Consider the following 26,229-nt stretch of genomic DNA (forward strand, 5'->3'; position numbering starts at 1 on the left):
TTAAACAAAAACTCAACCTAAAAACATGGGGAAAAAAGATTGTTATGAAAAATGAATGGTGTACACAAGATTGGTTATAAAATGTATGAAGCTCTCCACAGAGTTTGCAAAGTGATAGGGTAGTTTGGGATCCCCAGGATCTCTGCATCCCCACAAGATAAAAGTTTTGTGAGAACATCTGTCTTTTTCATTTGTACAAACTGGTAATAAGCAAAAAGAAAAACAGTAACTGGTACAATATATACATATTAAGACAAGTGAAAATTTTCTTTCTGGGTGTATTGCAAAAGGATATTTCATGACACTTCATGATTTTTTAACCATAGATTTATTGATTCTAAGTAACCATTAATTATGCAAAATTAATAATTCATATTATTCAAATTTAAATTCTATAAAATATGGCAGATAGCTTCCTTGAAGGTAGAATGGCTGACATTACCTGAAGACTCGGTAGACAACTTTCAATTGCCAGAAATTAATTCCTCTACCAGAGTATTGACTTTTACTGTACCATTTTGTAGATCAATTCTTCTTTCTAGGGAAAGAATTTTGTTGCTTTCTTGTCCAAATGATGCACTCATCTGCCTATTTTTCTCACTTTACATTTACAATTACAAAGAGTTTCCCTATTAGTTGTTAGGTGTGTGCTATTGGTTTAGTGTCCTAAAGAATTCTATAGAACTTATTAAATGTAGAATTAATTTATCACATTTCATTCAAAGTAGAAACAGTGTATTGCTCTGTTTTTCAGGTTCAATTCATTTTTTTCCTTTTATTCACCCCTTTCCTTCTTCCTGTGTACCTTCCTTATGATATTTTTTCTGACAGAAGTTACTTCAGACATTTTGTCTAGATTGCTCAATCAGTACTGTCCACTTTTCATAGTCTTTTTTAGGCTTCACACCCACTCTAAATTTACAGTGCACACCTAAAGGTGGCACATTTAATATACGTTTCCAAGACACATTTATTATGAAGTGTGCTGGAGAAAACCTTGATTTCTAAGACAAATCAGATGAGAAGATTATAGACTGAAAATAATTATTTTTTGAGATCTTGCCTGTGGAGTTGTGCAACAAAAAGACACTTGATTTGCAATCCTAAATCATGCCTCCCTTCTAGTAATTTATGAAGCAAAAAGAGGTATTGCGATTCAGATGTGAAGTGCCTTAAAACACAGACTTGGCTTTTTTCAGTATACATAAAATCCACTGAATGAGAGACAAGGATTATATGCACTGGCAAAGATCTAAGGATAAGAAAAGAAAAAATTCTTTATAGGAACCATGCACATCTTCATAGCAGGATGACCAGGACCTTTGAAAGGCACATTAGAACTCTTCATTTTACATTACCATGGATCACACTAAAATATTAAATGAGGAAAAAAAAGTATGTTAACAGAACTGGAAAGAAACATAAATTATTACCATTAAATCTGGACAAATGTGGGACTTTTTGTCAATACAATCTTCCTAAATATACTCCAACAGAATTCAATCAATAATGTTCTACTTTCTTTCTTCATTACATTGATTCTTAAATAATACTTCTTTTCTGTCATCCAAATGACTGCATGGAATCTCATAGTAAGATGTTCTTCATTTAGGCATTTTTCTTCTGCTGCTTAGCAATTGATTCCTGCTTTTCAGTAGCAGACCAACAATATTGGCACTTATAATAAGGTTTAGTAAAGACTTAGACATAGGGTAGTACACAAATCTTTCCAGCTTACCTGCAATACTCGAGCTTTGCATGCTTCAGCAGCTTTGCCAACCATTTGTTAATATTCTTGTAATCATTACACTCTTGATTTATTTCACAAAAATTAGTTAATTTATGATCTAAGATTTATTTCTGTTTTTGTTTCTTTTGCACTATACAAACATACAATATGCAATACAGCAGACACTGAATATCTCTGTCTGTTCAGGGTTCACCTGTAGACATTATTCTCTGTGACCAAAGGAGAGGTCTCATTTGCCAGTTCATCTGTGAGATTTCCACATACACAGGACCAGCACAACAACAGCAATTTGAACTCAAAAACGTTGGTACAGTTGTGGTGACCACCTTTTCTCTTCTACAATGCAAGTCTGAAGTCTTGTAAATCCAGGAAAAGGAAAATCAAAACTATCTTTCATCATGCTCTGCTCATCAGGCCTAAAAGGATGATCTATGTGAATTCTGCTGTCTACTCTGTGTAAAGGCACATGGAATGCTGTGGGATGTAAAAGTGGAAGGCAAGGCAGCCTAAAAGAAATTTTAAGGTCCTGTACTCATTTTAGTGAGCATCCCTATATTTTTCACTACGGAATCAGTGAATAAAATATACAAAATATGCAACTGTATTTAAAAAGTATGGGGACCAAGGAATAGATGTGAGATACAGTCTGTTTACCAAATGAAGTGCCTTACTACTAGAGACATCATCCAGTTTTCAGGTTTTTTTCACTCTTTACCTGACCGGTAATCTGGCTTTAACAGGAAAGGTTAAACCCATCATACTGTCTATACATTGATGCATAGAACATCCTCTTTCGAGCTGAAACATCTCTGACTGAATAGAAATAAAAGCTCAGGCCTCATATGAGAAATAAGAGACCTATTTCACAAAAAAATAGACACTGTCAGACACCTCCTCTAACAGCTGACATTTGGAAGAATGGCTGCAGATGGCAACTTCATCTGAAGAACAATATAGACACAACAAATCAAGCACTATGCCAAGAATCTTTAGATTTGGACTGCAAGTCAGCACCTACATGTGCTAAAAAGATACTGAATTTCATTTTTCAGCACTGTACCTTTTCCTATTCATTCAGGATTCTCTCTTCCACTCTCACATTTTTCCCTTGTATCTTTCCTGTACTACAAAGTAGTCAGCCTTCAAGGTAGCGGTGGGAAAGATCGTTTGGATTGCACAAGAGGATGCAGAATGATCACCCTCCTTCATCCCTCTCTAAGAGAAGTCACTATCAATCATTATGCTTAAACCCACTTTAAACAAAAAAAACTAGTCTTATTTTTGATAGTATTAAAGTGCTTAAGGTGTTTGGTGAATACTTAGTGTGTTCTAGTTACCTGAAGCCTGGAGGTTTTTATATTACGATATTGAACATAGCAGCGTAGTTTGAAGATTAAAATTATGCTTGTCATTTGCTCAGCGATGTAATATGTGCAGCTCTTCACCATGAAAAATGAGAATTATTTTGGTTTCTATTCTTTTGTAATTTTCCATCTCTTCCCCTAAATATGTCATCCCCCATACAATAATGATTTTCTCGGTGTAGCATTTCTAAACACCAGCAGATCCCTCAGTAACTGCATGAAGCCAAACAACTAACATTTCAGAACACTTCAAACTAGAAGGCTTTTCACAGCAAGGCCAGTGATTGTGATACACAAATCTCAAGCACAAATCACTTGAAATTATTCCAAACAATAAATGAAATACTTTATTCAGGTGGCATTTGATTGAAATTTGCTCTTACAGATATCACAATATAATTTGATGCCTTCAATGCTTCATTTGTGCCTTTAGGTTATACTGGATAAGCAAAACCACAGCTTGTAACCTACACAGACATGGCACGATCCTTACACATACATTTCATAATGCACAGCAGTTCCGTGGGGTTGGTGAAGGCAGAAAGAAAAATGGGAGTTAAAATGAATTATACATTAGTCCTCCAGCATAAGTATGGGAGTGACATTTTGAGTCAAGGTGAAGTCAGGAGGTGAGCAAAGTGAAATACAGACACTTGGCTTGTTTGCTGCAAAGTTTCAATCATTCCACTTGCACATTTAAGTAAGCTACATCATCTACAAGATGTGACAAACTCTACAACTGCAGAACAGAAAGACCTTATATAACCCTGAAAGGCTGTTAGAAACATTTTCCTTCCAACAGCAAATGTACTACTGTGTTTAAAAAAAAATCATTAAAAGAAAGTGACACAATTAAAGTCTTGTAGAAACATATGGAAAAATTATATTATTCACAACTCCTGAAATTAAAAACTACATAGAGCATATTTTAATATAAATGGCAGGGAATTATAGATTAGATGGCAGGTAGATAACATGGACTACTAGCCCTGATAAACTCATATATGTATGGCCATAACCTCAAAATATGTATATACTTCTTCAGCTGAATTGTATTTCAGAGTAACTGTATGTACCTCCTGATTATAACCATCCAAAGGCACAATCTGGCAGTGAACAGAAACACTGCAGCTTCAAGAATTTCTGTACTTCACACATAAAATACAATATATCATAGCAAAAATAACAGTATTAGAGAACAATGATATTGTTCCAAGATGTGAATCATGTGCTGCAAGGCAATAGGATTTAAGAAAAAATAGGTTAAAATCATAAATTTCAAAATTACAACCTTTTGACTAAAGCTATTAAAATCAAGACTAAAATATTTTAAAAACTGAAGGGAAAAACTAAGGACATATCTGTTTGCAAAAACTAAGTGTTGTTCGAAACATCTTCCAAGTAAACTGTAATTTACTTCTGCGCTAAAAACATTGAAAAATGGCAGAAAGGGAATTTATGTTTGTGATCTGGGCCATGCAAAGGTTGCTTTAGTCCTTCCATTCATCCTGGCCCTACTTCTCAGAGAACAACAGCTTTTCAACTCTGTATGTGACTACCATAATCTTCTGTGTCAGGCACTAAAATAAATTCAAGTTCCCCCTCTTCTAGGAGTTCCTAAAATTTGAAACACAATTGTTCCTACTTGCTCATTTATTCTGTGAAGAGTTAACAGTGAGACAAGCCACCCAGCATTTGTGTCTGTTTCTCTCACAACTGAATGGCAGACCCCTTCTGCTGACTCTATTTCCATTCCAACAAGCACACAGTATTTAGCAGGTCAGATTTCATTTTTCTGCATAGATAAAAATGTTCTAGCATACTATGGAAGACCATATGCTGATATATAAGTCCCTCCAATTTAATTTAAATAAACTATTGTGCACTTAAATGGGATTTAGGTAGTCAAATGATCAGTTTTGATTCTGAAAGCAGCAAAATGGAACTTTGACACTGCTCAGAATGCCCCCAGTTGCTGGTCAAAGCAATCAGCATTTCAAACTGCACCATAAATAGAACTGAAAAATGTATGATATCTTAAGCATGACTGCTTTGGGCTACTTACCGGGCTTCTGGGTATTGACTGAATAACACAGCCTCAAAGCACTTCATAACAAGACAAGCACAAAATCACAGGTCTTGGACTTCAGCCTTTTAACTGCTCAGGAGTTCTCTTCCCCTACACCTTCACAATCTATGTAATACTGGCAAGCAATTTTCAGTCTTTTACTTAACTTTACTATTACTTAATGTACACTACAGTAATTCTCTGAGTACTTGACACTTACAGGAACTGCTCAAGAATTAGATTAGGCTTTAACTACCATATATTCTGTTTTAATTTAGTTTGCTTAATATATAAAATATCTCCACTATTCCTTGAATACCATGCTTAATAAATATATTATACTTGAGCAGATATTGAGCCTCTGTATAGATTGCTTCATAATTCTATAAATATACATTTACATGCTTACTTAAAATTAACACAATTTTATAAAACACCACAACTTTTGAGACAATCTATAGACAGTGAGTCCAGTGTCATGAATACTGCTTGTGCATGAAAACTGTTGCAAATGAATACACATAGTTTAAGCCAGAGCTGTCATGCATCAGCCAAGTTATCTTTCATACAGGAGTGCCACTGAGATCCCATGCAGAGAAATACACTTTATCTGTACTTTCACAACACGCCTGCACTTACCACCACTCAAATACAGGAAGGAAGGAAAGAGTTATCTGTACTCTATTGAATTGTTGATTTTGTCAAATGCAGTTTAACTTCAGTGGAGTTCAGCTATAATATTCAATACTTCATTGACTGTAATTGCAGTCATTCCATGCTCCCAAAAAGCCAGTTTATGTAACATCACATGTAGCTCAATATTCTCCATGACAAAGTCTAGCTATTCTAATCTAAATTTTATGTGAGTTTTTAAGCCTGGATATTTTTTACTCTATGAATATATATGTCTTTTCAGAGACCACAGAAATTTTTTTAATATGGAATTGAGCGTCCCATATTTTTTAAAAAGCTTGTTAGAGCACCTTAGATACAGACAAAATATATGGGATATCCCAGATAGCACATACAGCAATAGCACCCAGAGGAAAAATAATCACATATACCTGATACTTAAATGTCGAGACAGATCTACAGCATGCAATAAAGGTAACTTCTGTCCATAATAGACCTGTGTCATTATTCACAAGCCTTTAAGAAGATTTCTAAGTTCATGTTCCTGAAATTTTTACTTCTCCACCAAACTACAGCCATTCATCTCTTTAAGATCTTGCCTCCCCTATACACCTCACAACCACAAGCTGCAAGTAATTTCTCATGTTTTCTTGAATCAAGTTCTGCATCAAAGGAAAGTGGCTATTAGCAAGTTCTGTACCAAGGGAAGGTGGCTATTAGCAGATCACAAATGTCATTTCATGAGAATTTACTGGGGTTTCAAAAAATTTCTCCTTACAGGCTGCAGAAACTTAAAACTTGTTTCCCTGAGTCTTTTGATGAGATAAAGGTATTATTAAGGTACCTTCTTTCCATATCTAAACAAAGACTTGGGCACCCATAAAGCTCACTCATTTTTCCCTATGTAAACTAGTTTGTCTATTAAATTATTTCATCCCTCTATATCTGACAGAGTTCAGCAGAATAGAAAGCTTGAAACCAGACCCACAGTTACAGAAATTTGCCTTGTAACTTCATCTTGACAAATCTTGCCTAATTCCCTAACTAATCATGTGCCTAATCTGCAGGCAAATCAGTGTAACATCCTAGTTGCTTCTACTGTCTCCCTGTTTCACACTCTTGTTTTTAGGGAATGAAATATCTAACCTAGTGAACATTCTGGGCTTAAACTGTAAGATTTATGGTTTCTTGGACCTCATCTTTGAATATATAATGGAGGATTTCTATAACAAATAATTTTCAAGTCATTTTCAGATAGTAGAGATGGAGACAAGAACATCAAGGGGGAAAAAAAGAGAGAGAAAATTACAGAAATATAAAGATGTAAGCAGCATTAGTTTGTCGTACTTTGGTGTTAGAAAATAAGTTCCCAGACCAAAACCTAATAGCTTTTTAGAAAGTATAACAAAATCAAAGGATTAAGGGTAAAATCCTCTTGAGTTTGATTTCCAATGCAAGCATAATAGACAGGCTGTCTTCGCCTGTTATTTCCTTCATGCCAAATGCTGAAACACCACAGTGGACCAGTGCCTGAAAGACTCCAAGACCACCACTGTTGCATCTAAGCCTGAATTTTTCTTCTTTGCTGAAGAAAACCATACCTGTTTCAAAATTTTAAGCCTAACTACATTTGTATGTAAGCTAAGGCTTCCCTCATTCATGAAAAGAGACCACATTAGAAAGTCAGATCCAGAAATGCTGCAGGCTTCCAAAATCTTGAAACAGCATCCAAGCTCTCAGGAGCACAAACAGTAAATCAAGTGTCCACATGCCCACTGGGACCTGGATATTCTTTAAAAATAGAGCTGTGGCTCTTTGATCTAATTAAAAATTATTAAATTCTATAAAAGGCTTTAAAAACCAAGTATCTGGCATTCATCTAGCTTTAATACACTCATTAAAAATGTTCACAGTTCTCTGCTGCTCAGGTAACTTTATATGTGTTCCATATGCTGCAAGTTTAAGGAAAGGCACCACAAATACTGCCTCTCCCAATATTCAACATTTTCCTCAAACCTCTGCAAGCCAAATATTGAGGCATGCTGAAAAGGCATTTAAATTGTGCTAGCCCACTTGCCACAGGTACTGAAAGAACCCCCTGCAGGGTATGTAACATCAACATTTACCTCCGAGTCATGCATAATTGCAATTCATATACTCTAAAGGATAGGCAGATTTCCTAACAGTTGTTTGTCATGTCTGATGCTACTGAGGGAAAGAATCTTCTGTTGCTCAGCTTTGGATTAAAAAGTACAAAAAAATCTCAAAGGAAAACAGCTACATTATATTTGATTTGTTGAAGTTTCAGTGACAAGGTTGCCAAGTTCCTTTCAAATAGAAGTACACAAATCTGGCGAGGTAGTAAGCATGAACCACACCTATTGTCTGAAGGTAATGGAGATCACACACAGCTGCTACTTTCACAATATTTGGGGTTTGTCATGCTATGCAAATTGTTGTGCAAAAATTTCCATTTTACAACATAAACTCCTGTTTTCAAAAATCCTGATCATATCCCGTGCCCTTTGAAAAAAGAGAAAAGAACTGAAGAAACTTTACCACTTTTCTTCAGAAAGCTTTATAACAAGTGGTAACTTGTTAAAACACAATCTTTACAAGGAACCTATTTTAGATCTTACATACCAACCCTGCTCCCCAAAAAACTATGAAGGGAAGATTCCACTGGGAGAGGGGAGGAAAGTATGGGAATAGCCATGAAAAGTCGTGCACTGGTGATGTGTGTTCTAGGAGATTGATTTATAGCCCTGTTTTTGCAAATTCAGATGTCTTAAGGCTGGTCTCATAACACAGAAAATCTCAATTTTAAGACATCATTGCCTGGCATTAGGTACTATCTTTGCCTTATAAATACAGGAGCCAAGTTCCAGATATGATGCTAATTTCTTGGGCTATTATTTTTCAGAAAGATAGAAATCAATTAGTTGGAAAAAAACTAATCAGCAAACTTTGCACAATAACACTGGAAAATCTTCTGCTGTTGGGAGTTCCTAGGCATGTGGTTCTCACTACATCAAATCTGCCGTGTTCTTATGCTTTCTTCCCTGACATTGTAATCCTGATATATGGAATATTTTACAGACTTCAATTTCCTGACAGGCATGCAGAATTCTCTGCACTATCTAGATAGGTCAAAGTAAGTTATTATAGGATGAAAAATATCATTTTGACACTGTTCCACTATGAGAGGAACAAGGGTTTCCTGCTCTTATCTTCTCATGGGTTTACAAAAGTCACAATCATTCCTATTTCTTGAATTTGGCTTACATGTATTCCAAAATGAAAGCTTGAAATATGCTTCCTTTTCCTTTCATAATAGCAATCTTTAACTACTATCACTAAACCATAACTACAGCTGCAAGTAGTATTCTACAGATGCAATTTCTTCACAGAAAAGCTGAGTTATACAGCAAATTAAAACCATGTCTTTTTAACTCTCAGTGAATATAGCTGTGCAATAAAATGGCTATGGAAGACATTGGAAGTTGGTTTCTATTGCCAGTTTTGCTACTGAAAATTTTAGTTCTGTGTCTTTGTACGTTGTATAAACTTTGTTTGCCTGCAGCACTTGTAGCAAGCTATAAACAAACTATGGTCATCATGTATTACTCAAAAATGACAGCACAAAAGAGAAAAAGCAAGCTTTGAGTTTTTCAGAGTAGGTCTCAGCTTCTGACTTGTTCTAGTTCTGGCTATTTCAACTTCACTCCCAGCAATACTACAAGTATTGCTCATTTTCTAAGACTTCAGTTACTGTCACCTCCACCAAGTAGTACATGATTCATGAATTTTTACACTCTTCCACATCTAATAAAGCATCAGAAATATAATTTTTGAAATAAACCAGATAGCTTCAGTACAGAGGACTGATCTGTAATTGTCCAAAAGTATTTAAATATGTGATTTTCAACTCCTAGGACACTGGCCAAATGCCAAACTACATGAGAAGGAGAGGGAAGGACTAGGCATTTTCACACTTCTTACTCAACCTGTTCTCCTGAATTCTTGAATATTAATTTGATCCAGAAATCAAAAGGAAGCATCTCCCAGTTAAGGAGACTAGTCTAGTCTAGTCTTTCAACATGAAAAATATATTGTAACATCACCAATATTTTTTCTCATTACTATTCTTTCTTTGCCTTTCTATCTAAACAATATTGGTCTCAATTGCTAATTATATAATCCACTATTCAATTACATTAGCTCTTTCTTCATGACCTCCCTTTTTTCTAACAGTAACAGGGCATAAGGCAAGGAAGTAAAGCCCCTAAATTTGGGACAGTTAATCTCTCTATTTAGATCTGAGCAAGCCTCCTTTAGAAGAAAAATGAGAGGATCCCAAACTTGCTCTCTGATGTTCTGTATGAAATAAAACAATTCTGTCAATGACTGATAGAACAAGCTTAATTAGGGAATTAAGCTGCATGCTGATGTTAACTTCCCCCAGCACTTCATGTCTCAGTGGCTCAGTTTTCTGAGGTAGCTTTCTTTTCTTGGTTATGTCCTTGAAATGCCATACTGAGTTAGAGAAATACAATGCTCTTCTAGCATAAGAGAGCAGCAAAACTTACTTGTCTCTCTACAAATGTAAAAATCCTTAAGTGAAATGGGGGGGAATACTGTGTAATACTACATATTTTAAAGCACAAAACCACCAAAACTCTCTCAGTGTAATTAGGAAATGTAGATTTTGGAATTCAAGTCTCAACATCTAATGGAAGTCTGCCCAGACAGGAAAAAAGGAATGAAAGAGACCAACTCTTAGTATTTTTATTTATAAATTCTACTTAGCCCTCAGAAGGAGCAAAATGATTAATTTGTTCATACTAAATTTTGCTGTTGGAGTTAATTCTTCATAAGTAATCTATTGTATATAATTTTAAATTTTTTAAAAGCTTACTTTGAGGAAGCCAAATCATGTTAATTACATCACCATAGTGAAAAGTTTTACACCACTGAAGAAACATGAAAGCAGTTGGTTACCCTGAAGATGCTGCTTTGAATAAAAGTATTTCTGCACATAAACGTAGCATAAAATAAGACATAACTGCACTTGAACTAAACAGTCATGTAAACAGCAATTGCTTACCATTTGAAAACAAGTCTACACACAAAAATGAATATAATGTCTTCCCTTTTGTGATAGGGAACAGTTAATCACAGATTACAGGACAAATAGGGGTAACAGAGAGCATCCATTTATAACAGAGGTTGATTTTGGATCCAAGCTTGTTTTATCTGGCATATCAGCAATACTACAGGAAACCACACTCAGATTAGAATGCATAAGGTTGAAAGATTCACAACGTTATCAGATTTCCCATGCAGTATGCTGTTGCTCTGGGCAGAGTTCTAAGACTGGTAAGAAAAGTCAGATGCAAATCTAGGGCATTTTTTAACCTTTATTTAAATTTAAAACTTCCTATTTATGTTGTTCAAATATCCAGTTTACAAGAGTTTCTTATCAAAGTCAAAAAAATAGGCTGTGACCTGATTTAGAAGGCCACTAAACTTCTGCATCCTTCATGCATTACTTGTCCTTCTGGGGCCTGACTCTGCAAACACTAAGCATTCCTCTAAAACAATAACTGGATAACTTTCAAAAATCCCATACTGAGCATGTAGAACAAGAACACTGAAAGTGTACTACTCTTAAATAAAGTTCAGTATCTCTATTTACACAACTTTTTCTAAATAAATAGTTCATTATCTCTATTTACACAACTTTTTCTAGGGCTTGCTTCACCATTCTCTCCACGCCACTGAGGATCACTTTAACACAAATACCACATTTTAAAACCACATATTCACCGTGTTGCTATTTTTCTAGTCAGCTGATACACATGGGGCTAATAATCCATATTCACCAGGACTGGAGTAACAGAATACATGTGAAATATATATATATCTGCGCATCATGGCATGCATTGCTTAAAAAGCATCAGCCAGAAGAGTTTCTGGGAACATTGTGCTTGAATACTCCTATCTGGGAAGGAAACCTGACCCCAGATTCTCTCAAGCAGATTAATTACAGATTTTAAGGAAAACAACAATCCCTGATCACATATTTCAAATAACTGAATGCAACAATATCCTGACAAGAGAGCCCCTTTCTTTGTAACAACATATTTCCAAGAGAAGAACTACTTCTGTTTCCAGGCCTATTAAAACAATCCTCTTGAGTCTTTTTTATGAGACTGAAGACTGATGCACAAACAAATTATTCAAGGTATGTGCACCTCAACTTTCCCTTTCAGGTCTTGAACCAAGTAAGCTTCCAGATCCAAGGATAAGTTTGTGGGTAGAGGACATGAACCTGCTAGATTTAATAATATCACTAGAATACTAAAATTAACTCAGTATACCATTATACATCCACTGTATAAAAGCACACTGTACTTATCTAAATAGCAGTTTACAGACTTCATTTATGAATGTGGAAAGAACAGCTTAGCTCACCTTCCAAGTACACATCTATTCTAGACAGATACAAAAATTTCAATTGAATTGAAGTTATGCAGAAACATTCAATAGAGAAAGGGGATGAAGTATAACAGTAATATTGGAACACAAAAGGGCTTCTTCCAAGGGTGTGAATTATGATCTGTCTCAAGTCAAGGATGTTCTTAAGAACACTATTTTAAAGAGCAAAGTGCCTCAGAATAGCTACAATCTCCTTACTTGTTTCTCCTTACAGTCTCTATTGCCACAGCTAGGTCACGTCGAAGGACCATCTGTCGGCTTTAAACCACATGCTCTTTATCTCAGTCCTACAACCACAGTCTAGTATCAAAACCACAGATTTACTCAAAATTGCTGCCAAATTCTGAAAGCCCTAGATAATTAATTTGGTTGGAATTTTAATGCATCTCAGCAATAGGCAGTATATATGTCTATACCATTATGTGTTGCATCTTAGCTAGAGCAACGTACATTGTGATGAAGCTTAAGTTCTCTGATGTATAGTAGAGCACACTAGGGACAAAAATTCAGTTAAGATTTTAATAAGAGAGAACATCCATTAACTGGAGATAAAATGTCAGGGTTTTTTTAAGAAGAAAGCTACAAAGATACTCAGGAAGTAAACAGCTTGTGTGTGCTTGCCAATTTAAAACAAATATATAAATGTAAAGCAAATATAATAATTCACTTTCATGCTAATTATATTTCCTAGTGGAAACTAAGGATGAGAAGTATCATACCTTAAAATCTCTTTAGGTCCAATAACACTAAATACACTCTTACACATTAAATCCACCTTAAAATCTAATAAGGTGTCAGATACAATTAGCTCTGCTAATAAAAATTAATCAGAATTCTTTTAGAATAAGCCTTTAAAACCTTGAGCTTACTTCTTAAGACACTTTATCCAATAAAGGCTGAATCCTTTGCTGAAGTTTCTAAGCACTGGTAAAAATTACAAGAATTATTTCTACATAAAGAATTATATTACTGTTTGGCATTACTCCTCGTCAGGTTTTTCATAAAAGATAGAGACACTCATAAGTGCATATGTAGGAGTGATTAATGTTTATGAAACAGAACAGTGGGATTCCAGAAGTACCATATGATGACATGTCAATATTTTGATCCTCACAGACTTAGAACAGCTGTTTCTTCAGCCCAGCTGATACAGTGAAAACATCTCCAATTCGACACAGATAAGTTTAACTCCTAACTATGGATCTGTATATGTAATTTTAAAGAACATTCCATTTCCAGGATTAGTTTATCTTAAATTTTTGGTTTACTGTTAAGGTATTGCTGTAGAGTCAAAGGATCTGATACAAAGATAGAAACACAGCCTCATTTAAACAGGAAACAACACTAAATGCTTCTTAATAGCTCTGTGTAGCCACTCACTCCCTACTTTTCAACTACAGCTAATGCTTCAGTTTAACAATACATTCTGACACCCCTGGGACCCTCTGTTCCCTCTTGTTCTTCCAGACATTGTAGAAATAAATGGCTTGCACACAAATACGTTCAGCAGAACAGCAAGACAGAACAAAATGTTACGTTCTGTGTTGTATACTTCTTCCATAATGACTTGGAATTGAATTCTTGCCAAGAGAAAGCCACTAAGAATTTCACTGTAATTTCAAACAAACCTAACTTTCCTCTAAAATGAGTACATATCACACAATTTTACTTACATTATTTCAACCAACAGCAATAAAGGAAAACCAAGTAGTGATTGAGAGAAAATTGTTTCATTGGACTCTCTGTGGGTTTGGTTTAACAGGGATACATAAATTCAGTTTCACTTCCAGAAAATAATTGTTGAGGAACTGTCATGCTGTACTCAGATCCTACATTTTTAAACTAATTTCAGAAGTGATTTACATGTCTGCTATGCAGAATATAGTGGCTTTTTAATACAAAATTTAATAATTACTTGAGTTTATTAAACTGATTGAAGAAACTAATTTAATCTCATTCTAGATTGTCTTAATAATGTCGACTCACTTTGAAACTAAATGATGTATTACAAAGATACTTAGGCCAATTAATGGATTCATTCATCAAAGGATTTTCAGATAATTAGAAGTATTTGTTTTCATACCTTTCACCTAAACTTCCTTTTAATTCCCAGAAATTAAAAGGACAAGAGTACTCTACAGGACATGAGTAGCTTAAGAGAGTGCTCACCTTTTATGGACCTTGTGTGAAGTCACACTGCACCTGAGTAGTATAAAGGCTCCTAGAGGCACATTTTAACCTGGGGGTCTGTCAGGTAATCTGAGGCACACACTGCTCAGCCACTCAGCTTCTCTGGCACAAAACTGATTGAGTTCATGCAACAGTTACTGGGAAGAAAAGTCTCTGTTGTCACAACAGCAACATGAGTGTTGCTCAGCCTAGAGCAGAGAAGCTTACGTGAAGACCTCATAGAAACCTTCCAGGATCTGAAAGGGACCTACAGGGAAGCCAGGGGTGGACTCTACGTCAAGAAGTGTAGTGACAGGACAAGGAGTAATGGGTTCATACAAAGAGGAGAAATTTGGTTTTGATAAACTCTTTACTGTGAGGATGGTGAGGCACTGAACAGGCTGCCCAGAGAAGTTGTGGATGCACCACATCCCTGCTGTGTTCAAATCCAGTCTGGATGGGGCATTGAGCAACCTGGTCCAGTGTCCCTGCCCCTGGCAGAGGTGTTGGAACAAGATGATCTTAAAAGTCCCTTCCAATCCAAGTCATTCTGTGATTGTTGCAGCAGAGGAAGAGAGGCAGTAGTTGAAAGCCATATTATGCGTGTTAAGCAGGAGTTATTTTCACTTTGCAACAACTCATACAAACCTATATTTATATAAGCTATAAATCTATTTAGGTCTTACTTTTCCTGACTTATTCAAACTGCCTGTTCAGTAACACCTTCTGTGCTGTGCTTCTTAATGTTTCCAGGCATAAGTCCTTCCATGAAAGTATTTACAAATAAAATTAAGGAAAAGTGAGACACAGAATTTCTTGCATGAGAAATGTGAAACAGGTTTGTTTCACAAATACACACATAAGTGAGGTGGATGATTAAAGCACAGTCTACATTCAAGCAACAACACATTTCACCATTTTTTAAGAAGACTGCCTACAAATTACCCCGTCTTCCACAGAGATGGTGAGATAAACATGAAAATTGATGGTCTATAAATTATTGCATGTAGAACTGGAATTCCTGATCAGTCATAGTAGCTTAGATAAGGCAGAACACTTGCTACCTACTGGATCTTTAATAACTGAGTTGTAAGAAACTAACTGAATCCTGTTTAGCTGAATGATGCATTTTCTCATGTTAAGTGAAGAAGAGAAGACCACTCTAAGAATGACAAAAAATTACTGAATAGCTTCCAATATAACTAATGTTCACATCTATCAATTCAATTTAAGACTAATTCCAACCCATACAGGTATACAGCTTATCAAAATCTTTATGAATTTTTCCATAAACTGAGTTTTTTCCTTTTTCTCTGTGAAATCATAGTTTATGATACTCAGACATATTCTCAACTGCTCTTTTGAAAACCCGTGTCTACTATTATAGCCCTTATTAATATGTCTAATACACACTCCTTGACAGTTTTTTTTTCCATATAATATAAAAAAACACTCTGGATCTTGCCAACACAACACATTTATCCATGTCCTTACTAATTCTATACTTTAATATGTCTGCAAATGTATTCAGTTCTTACTCTACAGTTACAAGTTTACCATGGGAGGCCTTTTAAAGATGAACATAATATTTGCTCCCTCTCCTCTAATGAGGCTGTTCATATAACCTGTTCAACAATCAGTTTTATAATGCCATTACTTTAACAGTATTTTCACACCAAATTCTTTACAACCTTTCCCAAGCCTTGAATTCAAATACCTATTTTTCCTAGAGCTGTTGAGCTGAAAGCACACCTCAGCTTTAATTTGTATCAAAGTTGATTTCAAAAACATTTTCATGCTACCAACAAATTCTATACCCAGAGCTGATAACTTCATAAATCAGCTTTTCTATACTCCTGTATCTGCTGTTTAGATCAAAACTCCAAGGATATTATCTATGTTTTCTATAATGCTAAACACAATCAGAAATTACTGTATACCTTTCATTAGTTTGCTCATCACCACAATTTTTCTCATCAACTATTTTATACATGTTATCCAGCACCCTATGACTTCTGCCTATATGGCACTTCTATCTTAGTCCCAAAGAGCCTGGAATATAAAGACAAGGTTTCATGTCAGTAAAGGTTAATTCCTGAAGCAAAAAACTTCATTTCTTAGCAGTAATCTCACTGAATATCTAATTATTTTTTATTTTTCTTTTTACAGACAGGCATAAATAGTCTTGCCTCCCAAATTTTTACCCTCAAAAAGTACATTGTGTTCCTCAATGTTTTCTAAAATGAGCACCAACAAGCTATATATGTTTCTGTAATCTCACATGTATCTGTAAGCTATGTGTTCAAATGAAAAGTCACAAATTACTAAAACAAAGCCCAGATTTTATAGATAATGAAAAACAGAAACACTTTGCAAAAACTATAAACACAGTTTTGCACTCTGTCCAAAGTAATATATTAAACAAAGCACCGATCTGTCTCTTACTAGTGGGACAAATGCAATATTATTATTTTGAGTGACATTATGGGGCTTCATTGAGGTGCAGGCCAAAAGCAGACCAGCAGAACAAGTAGCTACATAAAAACTTCTTTATAAGAGAAGTTTTAAATAGATCTTTTGGGACAAATATATACTGCAAGTGGAAGCAAAGTACTGTACAGACAGCCTTCAGACATGTGAGTGTCATGAAGAACCCAGACATTAGAATGAGGTGCATACATTGACTCCTTTAGATATTATTCTCTAAGAAATACAGCCAAATTTGAAAGCATGAGTGTACTAACCCTGACCAAAGGATAAGGCTTATCCTCAATGAATAGACAAATGACTCAGTCTAACAGCTTGAGTTCCTCTTTTTTCTTGTGAGACAGTGTCTCATTTCACCAAGAACTGACTCAACCTCTTGATGCACATGATGATGATTATGGTTATTGTTTCTTTCCCCATCACTTTCATATGCCACAAAAGTTCTTTCACTAATTAAACTATGAGCTTCAAAGTCACTTTTAAATAACTCCTACCAATATGGCAGGCAGATTCAGTACCTTTTCTCCTCCAGTTAGCAAGCTATGAAGTTGATACTATTTAAGCATTTAACTATTAATTTTTCTGGCAAGTTACTGTCTTACCCTCTATGTCAAAGCTCCAGTGGGCTGAAGAAGCTGAAGCTGCATGCATAATCAATGATTATAGGGCATGCATGTAAAGGCTTCCCACTTACTCTGAATTTAGAAAATATTTCTCATATTTACTACATAAGCATACCAAAAGTGACACTTACAGACCCTAATTCCACACAACACACAACCTTAATACAATGGAACTAATTTAGAAGGCTGCATCCAGCTGTAGAAAGACATTGTGCTTAAGAGAATAATTCAGTGTGCATATTACAAATATATTTTTCAATTAAATGTGTGGGTGTTTTTCCCATGTTAAAGAAAACCTTTTTGTGTGAGGATTCAATCATCTTTAAGAAGGAATGATTAATATAAATTAATCTCCAATTCTACAAAATCAAAAATCAATGAGAAATATACTCTGGTTTATGCCATGAACTACATGTGGGAATCCCTATATTCACAGTTGGGGTGTTGCCACAATTGTCATGAAAGTTGACTAAAAAAAGGGACGGGACAGGGATGAAATAGGATCAAGAATAGCTTTTTTTCTGGTAAAATTAACTAATTCAGCAGTGTTAATGATGGCTTAAAGTTAAACCTAAAAAATGTACTTGTGGTGGTGTGCAACCTTTTTGATGACATGACAAAAATTTATGCATAATTCACACAGTCGAATTAGATGTGCAAGTGCATGACATCCCAATCACCAGCTCTGGGATTTGCACAAACATACTTGTTCCATTCCTGGTGGTTCCACATAACAGATTCAAAAGCCCTGTATTTTTTTGCCATGTCACTTTGTCCTCTTTGAAAGGCATGGATTTCTTCTTGTTCCGTAGAGCTTTGTGGCTTTCAGAGGAATCCAGACTACTCACATTATCACCATTGCAGAAGTGCTCAGAAAATGCACAAAGTAGTTATCACTGCCACACAGTATTTTATCATACATATTTAGAAACACAGTGATATGTAAAAATAATGCTATTTGTTCCTTCTCCCAGTCTAAAAGTTATTCAGCAGAAAATGTATAGCAGTAGTTCTGCATTCCCTGTGCCAGGAAAGTTAATATGTAATACAATCCTTAACAGTAGTGATTACCCAGACACTTCTGTGGAGCAGGATTACAGGCTGTTGACAAGTTAGTATAAAGACAGTAATAAATTGCCACATTCAGCATCTCCCATCAAAACCTAAAGCCAGCCTGAGTGAAAGTGGCATCAAAAACTCTCAGGCTTCACCTAAGAAGCAGGTGTGTATGTAGAAAACCAAATTAAATCCTAAATAAACTCTTACTATCACCGGAAGTGTGCAGAGAAACAGGGGTTCTGATTTCTTTTTCTTGCACCTCCAAACTCCTGATTGCCAATCCCCAGCATTGCTTCATTTTCCTGTAGCAGTGGGAAATACATTACAGTATGTTTAGAGGCATTCTTCTAATTCTTTCTAATTGACCTTGAAGAACACCCCCACTTACTGGGGTAGGTGAACAATGAGAAGATATAGTAATTTGCCACTAAAAGCAATTGATATAGCTATAAAAATAAATTTTATATAATATTTTGTTCACTTTTAGGTAATTTCTTTTTTATTACATCCTAAGTCCATGAATCATGACAGCAGTACATACACGTCAGCGGGGACAGAACAAGGCATTGTAATGGTATTTGGATAATCCACTCTGCAGGAATGTTCATTATTCTTCCTGAGCTTTCACAAGAGTTCCCTGGCATAATGCTGCTACAGCTGCTTTGCAGTCTAATGTTATTACAAGGTCTGATTCAAAGACAATGTCTGCTAGAGGAATCTGGCAGGGTGCAAGAGTCCGATGAAAATCCTTGTGACACTAAGGTGTAACTAATGGACACTGAACTGCTGAAAAAAATGTGAGGAGTAACAGTTATTTGTTTTGAGTGTTGCAAGAATCCTGAGTGATCTTTATTATTTGTCAGTACAAAAATCACACAAATTTCCAATATTTTCTGGAAATCTTATAATTTTTCTAATAAAAATAAACCATTAAAAAGTCTAATCTCAACCTTACCCACAGTACAGAAGGGGTGCAAAATACCATTTTCTTCAGAACCTCGCTTATCTACATGTTTTGGATTGAAGAAAACATGAAAACTGCAGAAAAACAGAAACTATGAATTGGCTATCAACTACAGTAGCTGGTAAAAGGGAATAAATAACATGTAGTCATCAGCAAGAGCCAGCTCGTGAAAGAGCTTTATTGGCAAACGCAAGGAATTCCCTTTCCTATTTCAAACACATGGATGGAATCAATATAAAGTTTAACAAACATAACATTTTGGTCTGTATTCTACATCTGCAAGCAAGATTTGGTCTGTATGATTGCTAGTGTGGCCTGGGTTGCTAGTGTGTGACATATCAGCTCACACATTCTAGACAGAACTCTTGGTTAGGACAAAAATATCCAGTAATTAAGGAATTATTATCTATGAAAAAAGTTGGTAAAGAAAAGGAGATCATTAGGTCTGCACACTGGTTCACATTTGCATGTATTTGTGTCCACAAGGCATCACCACCATTCCTGACCTGTAAATATGAGGAGTCTGGACTTTGGGGGTGGGGAGGAAGAAAAGAAAGGAAAAGGAAAAGGAAAAGGAATGAAAGAGAAAAGAAAAATCCACCTTGCACCAGAAATTCATGCTGCCTCTTATTCCAAAGTACTATAATCTCAAAAAACTGTCAGTCCAAGTAGCTGGATAAGAAATTAGAACATGTGTGGGTGGATTCCTTCCTCCAGCCTGAATTAATTAAAAATGATTGTTTGCTGTATTATTTTAAAGCGGATTTTTGGAACAGGTTAAAGAACCACTGTTCTGACTTTAGCATTTCAAGCCTAATAAGAATGACTCATGTAAAAAACTTGGAAGAAAAATTAATACTAAGGAGGTTAAATATAAAGTGCGTCTTACCATCTTATGTTCTTATTTGTTGCTTGGAGAAATTCACACATTCTTGAACAAGACCTACCTCATTCGTGGTTATTTCTAGTTAAAGAATGTACACAAAAAACTCATGTCTCCAGTCAGTCTGGGCAATTCTATCTATTTCTAACACCTTAGGCTGGCCCTTTACTACTTCTCACATTCTAAACCTTAAACACATATTAATTCCCTCTGCTTTCACTTTCTCAGCCAGTTATTAAACTATAAGAAAGTGATATGGACAACAGCTTTGAAGTAAAAAGCTAAAAGCAATTACAATGTATATTTGAGAGCAGCATTTTGGGGCTGGTTAATATCTGAATAACTGATCAGACAGCAGTAAATACTGCTAAAGAGTTGCTAGAACTGATTGTGATCTTGTACACATACATTTAAATAAATAATAATAAAAAAGGAAAATAAATCATAATTTCCAGATCACAAAAAAATTTATCTGCCAAAACATTAAACAGCATACAGACTGTGAAAATGGAACATACAGAATGTACTATACTGCAGTACCCCTTCAGTGAAAAAGGCTTGTTACCTGTTATAAAATCCTGAAGCTAGATTAAGTAAGTCCTTTACAAAAAAAAAAAAAACTTACATAGAATTTTATGCATTCTATTATGCCAGCCCTCCACAACAGACACATTCTCCTTCGTATTTTTGTAGCCAGAGTTCTACACATGTTGACTCACAAGGACTGCATGGCTTAGATAATGGCTAAATTCTACCTTTCTTCTTGCAGAAGATAAAGTACTTTGGGACTCTTTCTCTTTAATAGCTATTGACTTTCAGTGATCAAATCTTAAAGATTTTGCATTGTTTTTATATTTTCTGATATTGGGTAACAGAATCAAAATTTATTTAGGTGAGAAAAAGCTGATAAACAATCATCTAAGCCTTCTTTTCTCAGGAAAGTAGAATGCATATTTACCAACTAAAACTCTTACAAGCTCTGTTCTCCAAATACAGCCAGCACAATGCTTTGAATGTTTAAAGGCCATGAGCCATGATGGAAATGCTCTCCATTACAAGATTAGAGCTGGGTGGTGTTGGTGAGTTTTGAAATTGACCTTACTGCAAAGAAATCCCTATGAAGAAAGAGGAAACTTGACTTCTGCTTTTACAGATTACATAAGCAAAGCATCTGGGGTGTTTTTTTGTCTCAGGAAAGAGAGAACCTAAGTCTACACACATTCTTCATTCTTAGGATCTGAAATACTAAACTTACGTCCTATTAGCCTTGTCTCTTGACTTTTCAGAGCATAGGGTACAATATACACACAGGTTTATATGTGGGAAGGAATCTTTTAAGTCCTAGTTACAATGACATAACACAGAGAACACAGTTTTGAACTAAACTCTCCAGAAACTTGTTTTAAAATGTACACCTACAGAGAGACTTAAAAATATTGACCTGCCTGACACCATCCACTGCCTAACAGACGGGCACTAGTCATATCCTGCTGATGTTCACCCCTCATTTCTCTTTCGAGTGAGAAATCTCACTCTGACTTTATAAGCATCCTATATACATCACCACTTGGAGTCAACTTACACTTCCTTCCACACATGCTAAACGCACCTGTACTCCATGAATTATCTCCATTGATGTCAGCAGCTGACATTACAGATCAAGTTACTGTGCAGTGCATGTTCCTTAGCCTTGTCCCTTCTATTCACACCTTTCACAGACACATAGCTTCCGCTCCCTCTCATAACAGATATTAAGATCCTTTTACAAAATGCATGAATTCAAGATCAAAAGAAATTTTACATTACCTACTAAATTACTACTATTTTGGTTCTCTCCCGTTCCACACTGAATAGGATGAACTAAGGTTCAAGATCCAAAGGAACATTGCACAGCACTTCAGTCAGTTTACTTTAACTGCAAGTTATGCATATCTTTAAGAAACACTGTTGAAGAAAGCACATGCATTTCTGGTTCTGATTCTTCCATTTTCTGAGAAATTGCACTGGTTTCAGCTTGGGTAGAGTTTATTTCCTTCACAGTGGCTCACATGGGTCTGTGTTTTAGATTTGTGTTGAACTCAGTGATGATAATACAGAGTGGTTTTTGTTATTGCTTAGCAGGCCCTACACAGAGCCAAGGCTTTTTCTGCTTTTTGTACTGCTACGCTTGTGAGGAGGCCAGAGGTGTAGAGGAAACTGGGAGGAGACACAGCTGGGACAGATGACCCCAAATAACCAAAAGGATTTTCCATACCATATGACATCATGCTAAGCATATAAAGTGAGAGGAAGAAGCATGAGATGTTTGGAATGATGGTGTTTGTCTTCCCAAGTAACTGTTACGTGTGATGAGACCCTGCTCTCTTGGGGATGGCTGAGCACCTGCCTGCCCATGGGAAGCAGGGAATTAATTCCTTGCTTTGTTTTGTTTGCCTGCAGAGTTTTTATTTTACCTACCAAACTGCCTTATATCAATCCATGAGTTTTCCAGCTTTTACTGATCTGATTTTCTCCCCAGTCCTGCTGGGACTGGAAGGAGTTGAAGGAGTGAGTAAGGGGCTGTGTGATATTTGGTCATTGGCTGGGGTTAAACCATGACAGAAATTCTGCATGACTATTTAGTGTTCAAAAAACAAAAGAACAGATAATATGTGTAGCTAAAAAAAAAAAAAGGCCCCAACAACAACAAAAACCAGCTTGAAATTAATTCCAGGTTTCTGACCACAGCAAGTCTTCTAACAATTTAAAAAGAAAAAAAAAATAACCACAAGAACAGAAACAAAAAAAGAAATACAGACTGTTCCCATCTTTGAGGTGCAAAATGTTCTTGAACTGTTCTGTTCTATAAAACAACATGGGAATTCATTGTGATGTCTCAAGTACTGTTTTTCAAAGCATTGCAGCTCTGTTACATAATTTTGTCCACAGACATCCAACTGGTGCTAACAATTTGTAAGCCTCCAACGTTATGGTTATTACCAAATAACATTTAAGTCAAAAAACAAAAGCTGTAAGTCTAAAGATACAAACCACGGGTGCAGTAACATTCTTGTACATGTTAAAAATCCCCTTGGACTTCAGTGAAGTCAGACTTTCCTAACTTTTTGCATTACAGAGGAGTTCATTACCTCTTTGTCTGTAGTGGGCCACACAGTGACATCTACATAGTGCTAGCACCTCCTAGCAGCTCCAACAGATCTTAAAAAGAAATTTAGAAGACAGTAAATGGCATAAAAATTTGGCAGGCCAGGACTTGAATTCAACTGTTAAGATTAGAAGATCCCATCACCACATTAACATTTAATTAAAAGTCCTAGGATTCTTCATGGAATTACCAGAACTCACTTATAATATAAGTGATGCAGCAGATGAACACCAAACACACCCACTTCTAATTTAAAAGGGAAATCATTAACATATCCCTTCACTGTTGAGGTTAAAGGAAACCATGATACTGCAGAAACAAAAGGACATTCTCTAAAAGTGTCTCTGTGTATGTGTGTGTGTGAGAGAGAGAGAGAATACTAAAAGAAATGCCACATCAGTATTAGCCAAAAAGAATTAATTAGGGGAAAAAAATAAAAGAAGAAATCAGCAAGAAGAAAATGCATTTTGTACTCTATTTTAAATGCTCTACTTTTAAAATCCCAGTTTTGAATGTTTACCAATAAGCCATCATCTAAACACAGTCTAATTCTGGATGAGTTTTTATCCACACAGACATTTGATCAACTGCCATTTATTCTCACACAGTAAAATACATATTAAGGAGTCAGCTGCTTGAGACTTTTTTTCATGAAATGTCAGTGCATCATGTTTTCCAAAGTAAACCCTAAATTGTAAAAGTTCCTAATCCATAATGTTCACCCTATTATGTGACATCAGGGTCAAAGGAAAGATAGCCGTTAATCCAGGGGTTTGAATTTATTTTATTTTGACACACCCACAGTATCTTCTAAGTGAATTCATTTCAGCAAGGCTAAAAATGTTAAGAGCACAAATGTAAGCACCAGAAGGAATATTGTAGGCTGAAGAATGGTTTTGGGCTGAAGAATGGTTTTAAGGATTTCCTATGAGAGCTGAGAAATTGACTAAAGTTTAATTCTCCCATACCTGTACAACACCTCTTTTGATCTTCCCACAGACACTAACTGAAAAAGCAAACAAAAAAACCCACCCTTATAGTGTCAACACACCTAAACACTATAATGCATGATAATGGTGTGTCTAAGACATTGACTACCCATGCAGGATACGATTGATTCCGTTCCCGTTCCCGTCGTGGTTAGTTTTGAACAGAAAAGCTTAGTGACGAGCTAAGTGCATCAAATTGCCACCTGAACTAAAAGCAGTACAGGCAGCCCACACGTGTTTTACCACAGCCTATCAAGCTTCCCCTGTCAGAGAGATGCCAGCAGACGGGCACATCCCGGCGGGAGGAGGGATGCCAGCAGATCAGCCCGTAACCGTGTGTGTCGCTTGGGGGGCCAGGTCACGTCCTCCAGAGGTCCCTCACCTACGTGCTTTCCCCCTGCGCGTCCAGCCCATCAGCGCTGCCCATCTGCGCTGCTCCGAGCCGGGTGTGTGAGGGAGCGGGAATTGCGGCGGCAGGCGGGATGTGCCGGCCCCGCAGCGCAGCCCCCGCAGCAGCCCCTCCTCGGTCCGGCCACCGAGGGACCAGCGGTGGAGCCGCCCGCCGGGCTGGGGCTCGCTTGTCACGCTCGGTCCCTGTCCCTTCGTTCCCTCCCGTGCCCACCAGGACTCCCGAGCTGGCGGCCAGGTCGCCTCCCCCTCCGCGTACGCCGCGGTCCCGGCCGGGCGGGCGAGGCTCCCCGCTCCCCTGTACCTCTTTGCGGCGACGGCGGCGGCGACGGCGACTGGCCTCGGCTGCCGAGCGCCGCCAGCAGCAGGAGCAGCGGCAAACTTTCCCGAGCCATGGCTGCCGGGCAGCCCACACGTCCCGCCGCGGGACGGCCAGCCGAGTGAGCCGCAGCCGCCGGGAGAGCAGAGGAGACCCCGGTGCCCCGGGCAGGCAGGGGGGAGCAGGACACACCCCTGCCCCCCCTCACACACTCCCCTCCCCGCCCCGCCGCCGGCCCGCGGAGCAGCGAGCGGGGCCGGGGGGCAGCCAGCGGGGCCGGGGGGGCAGCGAGGGCTCGGAGCGCGGCCCGGGAGCAGCCCCCGAGCCCCGCGCGTCCGGAGCGGCCCGGAGGCGCCGGGCCGGGGGAGCAGCGCGGCTCCAGGATCCAAGATCCAGGATCCAGGCTCCGGGCCGGCACGAGGCGAGGAGGGCGGCACGTGCCTGCCCGACGGCCGCTCCCCTGAGCCGGGAAGCGTTCTCGCCTGGAAGTGTGCTCGCCGTTTAAATTAGCCTTTGTCAGGTTATCCGACAGGGAAAAAATACCTGCGCTGTCACGGGGGGGAAGAAATAGCTTTCTGAGAAGGGACTTGGGAAACGAGGGTTGCGACGGAGTCAAGCACATTTTTCCTGCCGTGTCCGGGAGCGGTATGTCAGTGCCAGCCAGGTGTGACAGGGGAAAAAAATCTATATTACTGCATAAAGGAAAAATTAACCTTGCACTAAAATAAAGTGTGGATTAAAAACTATTGCAGAGTTCTCCTGGAAAAAAAATTGCTTTAAAAAAGTCCATAAAAACTAGGTTTCGCTATGGAACAGCGAGGCTCCCAACCTGTGTTTGAGCACACAGAGAAAGGATGTCATGGGCCG

The 26,229-nt window shown here is 37.3% G+C and overlaps 1 protein-coding gene across 1 annotated transcript in view; it reads right to left on the bottom strand.

Moving 5' to 3' along the window:
- The window catches only part of LAMA2 (laminin subunit alpha 2), a 334,914-nt gene extending 308,930 nt beyond the window's left edge, over positions 1 to 25,984 (bottom strand). The window contains exon 1 of the mRNA XM_054514228.1: positions 25,348 to 25,984. Within this exon, the coding sequence (XP_054370203.1) occupies positions 25,348 to 25,984 (637 nt within the window). The remainder of the gene's footprint in view (positions 1 to 25,347) is intronic.
- Between the last annotated feature and the right edge of the window lie 245 nt (positions 25,985 to 26,229).

The sequence above is a fragment of the Molothrus ater genome, chromosome 3 (genome assembly GCF_012460135.2).
Source record: "Molothrus ater isolate BHLD 08-10-18 breed brown headed cowbird chromosome 3, BPBGC_Mater_1.1, whole genome shotgun sequence".
NCBI classification, from domain to species: domain Eukaryota; kingdom Metazoa; phylum Chordata; class Aves; order Passeriformes; family Icteridae; genus Molothrus; species Molothrus ater.